This window comes from Prosopis cineraria, unplaced genomic scaffold (assembly GCF_029017545.1).
Source record: "Prosopis cineraria cultivar Desert tree isolate PC_DT_omini unplaced genomic scaffold, ASM2901754v1 PC13, whole genome shotgun sequence".
Lineage (NCBI taxonomy): Eukaryota > Viridiplantae > Streptophyta > Magnoliopsida > Fabales > Fabaceae > Prosopis > Prosopis cineraria.
Window position 1 is genome coordinate 9,715,997 of NW_026555344.1, and position 3,644 is coordinate 9,719,640.

General features: G+C 40.0%; 2 protein-coding genes across 2 annotated transcripts; one reads left to right on the plus strand and one right to left on the minus strand.

Moving 5' to 3' along the window:
* Positions 1-316: 316 nt before the first annotated feature.
* On the minus strand, positions 317-2,088 carry LOC129291892 (uncharacterized). Its single transcript, XM_054929444.1, has one exon. It carries the CDS (start codon positions 1,554-1,556, stop codon positions 915-917), a length of 642 nt encoding a protein of 213 aa, XP_054785419.1. The 5' UTR covers positions 1,557-2,088; the 3' UTR covers positions 317-914.
* A 376-nt stretch (positions 2,089-2,464) lies between these two features.
* On the plus strand, positions 2,465-2,959 carry LOC129289875 (pentatricopeptide repeat-containing protein At1g80550, mitochondrial-like). The gene has a single exon (XM_054926636.1). It carries the CDS (start codon positions 2,465-2,467, stop codon positions 2,957-2,959), a length of 495 nt encoding a protein of 164 aa, XP_054782611.1.
* Positions 2,960-3,644: the final 685 nt, after the last annotated feature.

Genomic DNA, 3,644 nt, shown 5'->3' on the forward strand with positions numbered 1-3,644 from the left:
TCTCTCAAGCTGTCTTAAAAGTTGCAGCACTTAGAACTTCAGTGACTGACTATTGAAATTGACATGATAAGGAGCAATCGATAAACAAGGTATAATGATGCTATTATCAAGAGAATGCTGTGACCTCTAAGTTTCAATGTTGACATCTATATTTCACTTATTCTGCAAAAAACCACTACTTTAACAAAAGGAAAAAAAAAAAAAATTAAAGCTGCTGGGATACAACAAGCAAGCTCAAGATGAACTGGCATTGCAGGACATAGCAGGCGCTTCTATAAATAATCTATAACTAATTACAGGGATCTCACCATCCAGATCATCAAAACTCATTGCTTAAACTTAATGCTGATGTAGATTATGAAAGTTTAACATCCATAATTCATCATTAGTGAGCGCATGCATCGGGCAAACAAGAGCTAGAAAATGCACCTCTTGGTCTTAAATTGGGAAGAACAGCAGAAAATCCACCATAATATAGTGATCACAGTTAGTGAATGACATATATACATTAGCTAGAGACTATATGGTCTCTTCATTAGACACAAAAATACTTTAGAATCACATGGGACAATATTTGATGTTATGTTAGACCTGAAAGCTACCAGATTCAGGATACAGCTTTGCGACTGTTTTGAATTGGATGTCGTAAAACTAAGCATGGAAAATTAACTCTGTCATTTACGATGGCAGTGTGAAGCTGAATCATGTCATGTAAAAGGGTCAGCAATCCAAATCCTTTTGGTGACCAACGACTAGTTGATTTACCGAATGAAAAGATGTGGAAGCGAGACTTATAAGAATTATACTCGTCTATAGTAAAATTTTTCATTTTCCACATTGCAATCAATTGCAACTTTAATCATGTCTAATTCAATGTCCTCATTCTTCGTCCATAAGAAAGAGTTGTGTCAGGGTTACTCCCTCCCAACTTTAAAGTGCCGAAAATCACAATGAACATGAAGCCTTAAACAAATGATACAACAGCTCGATACTTTTGTTGGCCAAAAGAGAGAAAAGCACAATACTTTAAACAAATGCCAGGGAATCAAGATACCTGTATTAGGTGTAACCCAAGCACACCTTTTCTTGCCCTCCAAACTATCAGTTGAATCTGCCAGGACAGTATCAGGAACAGCCACATTATCTGCCCCAACCTTTTCACACCTCTCCGCCTTCGAACCAGAGTTCTTTTTCTTCAATGGCTCCCTTGTACGCCGCACCACCTTCCCACCTGACGACGCCCAACTGTGAGTTGAAGAATCCGTTGACGACGCATCAGATGAGCAGGAAGCGTTCATTGACAAACTGAGTACGCCTTGATGATGATCCTGCCGCTTCAAAATCGTCGGTACTGAAACGCATTGCGGATTTGAACGCGCAGTTGGCTTCTTCTCCTTAGCCTCCGGTTCTTGAATCGTCTGCTCTGGTTTCTTGACAGGTTTCGAAGCTGGTTTCCGTCCGTCGGTGGTCCGAGCTTTGTTGCCGGCGGGAACAAGCACCGGCCGGGACTCGGAGTCGGCAACATTCATGGATCGAACTCTGGGTGGGCCCGACATTGCGAGAAATTCTCTCTTTCAGAAGCTTCTTCCAGAAATTTCAAGTCAATGTTGAATATGAAATTCAAATTCCCGGCTGCACACAAAGAATTGGAAAAAAAATATATGGCCAAAGAGAAACTAAACTACTCTAAGCTCAAAATTTTCGCTTGACAAAGTAGACTACTGGGAATTCAATGCGAGGCTTCTATGACCCAAAACCCTAACGGAAAGAAGAGTTTGAACTTTCAAATGCATTACAGAAAACAAAACCTTTTTTTTTTTTTTAAATTTTGTGGCCGAAAAAGATATGAGCTTTAGATTGTGGGCGACGAAAATGGCGGCCTTGATAACAACTGAGAAAGAGTAAGAAAGTGAGTGAAGCGAAAATCTTTTGACAAATTTCAAAGGAATGTTCTGATGGTGAAGCTTGGTGGAGAAAGCAAAAGCATCGAATCAAAGGTGGACTGTGAAAGAGGGGAGAGAGAGATGCAGCGGAAGAGAGAAAGTAAAGGGAAGAGTTTACCATTTATAGCTCGCCACGTAGGAAACAGAGCTCTGACGAAAAGGACAAATTTGTCCGGCCCAAAAGTGAGGAAATGTTGTCGCCATTTTTTTCCCTTTTCTTTTTCGTTACAGTGAAACGGCAATATTTGTTGTCGTCGCCTGCCAGCTTCCACCTCGGCGGATAACGTTACAAAGCCCCCTTCAAAAAGAAAGGTTTAGCAATAACATTCTCTGAAGTTATCTTAACGTTACAATATTTGTTGTCGCCGCCTGCCAGCTTCCACCTTGGAAGGCTGTGAAATTATTCAAGCAGATGAAGATTAAACGGATGAAATTGGATGTGGTTGTCTATAATATTGCTATTAATTCGTGCCATAGGTCTTTCACTGGGGGTTGATTTTTCAATTAGGCTCTTTCGTGAAATGAAAGATTTAGGGTTTGAGCCTTCTCTTGTAACCTATAACACCGTCATTAAGCTTTTATGTGATAACTTCAGATATAAGCAAGCACTTGAGATGCTCGATACCATGCGTAAGAATGGATGTCAGCCAAATGCAATTTCATATCATTTCTTTTTCGCTTGCATGGAAAAGCCTAGGGATATACTCACATTGTTTTATAAAATGATTGGAAGTGGAATTCGGCCAAGTATGGACACCTATGTGATGCTTGTGAGGAAGTTTGGGAGGTGGGGATTTCTTCGACCAGTTTTTTTAGTGTGGGAGAAAATGGAAGAACTTGGATCCAGTCCTGATGCATCTGCTTACAATGCTTTGATAGATGCTCTTGTGGAAAAGGGATTATTAGACTTGGCTAGGAAATATGATGAAGAGATGTTAACAAAAGGACTTTCATCTAGGCCAAGGAAAGAATTGGAGACAACACTGGAGGTGACAGGAGAATCCCCTGGCGGATAGTTGTGATTTTTAATCCAATTATTTGCATGTGCAATGGTTGTATAGATAGACAGGCACAAGTCTCTCTTTTTCTCAAGTGGTATCATGGGGAAAAAGCAAGCTTAAGGATATGCAAGGTACTAATATGCTAGAATTTGAAAATAAATATCATACATGGAAGATGACTTCAAAGGAAGGTGAGAAATGTTCGCAAACCCATGGAAGAAAAAAAATCAGCAAATCAGTAACAAGCTTGTTCTCCATTGACTGTTGACCCTATATTGGGTGGATTCATAACTCGACGCTCGCTAAGTTGCTTTGCTGATGCTGGTTCCTGACATGCCTGAATGTGATTGGTTGATTTTCAATCTCTACAAGGCATATGTACAAAAAAAAAAAAAAAAAGCCTGATCCGCTGGGATAATCAGCCTGCTATTTATTTCCTCCAAAGGTAGTACTGAAATGCAGTGGAGACTCAGTTGAAGAATTATGTGAGCTTCAGGCGCCTGTGCTTGACTTTGATCATAAATCTCTGTACATAGTGACTTGCCACTACCACTACTGAGGTTTACACTTGTGAGGCTTCTATTGTCATGATGTTCTTGTTCATTCTGTGGTCAAGCTATAGAAACTATGCTATATATAGATTTGTTTAGTCGAGTTGACTAAATTCAACCAATTTCTGTACTTGTTGGGCTTTGAGTAT

Excerpts from the sequence above, each read along its gene's own strand:
- LOC129291892 (XM_054929444.1), bottom strand. The coding sequence starts at position 1,556 with ATGTCGGGCCCACCCAGAGTTCGATCCATGAATGTTGCCGACTCCGAG.
- LOC129289875 (XM_054926636.1), top strand. The coding sequence starts at position 2,465 with ATGAAAGATTTAGGGTTTGAGCCTTCTCTTGTAACCTATAACACCGTC.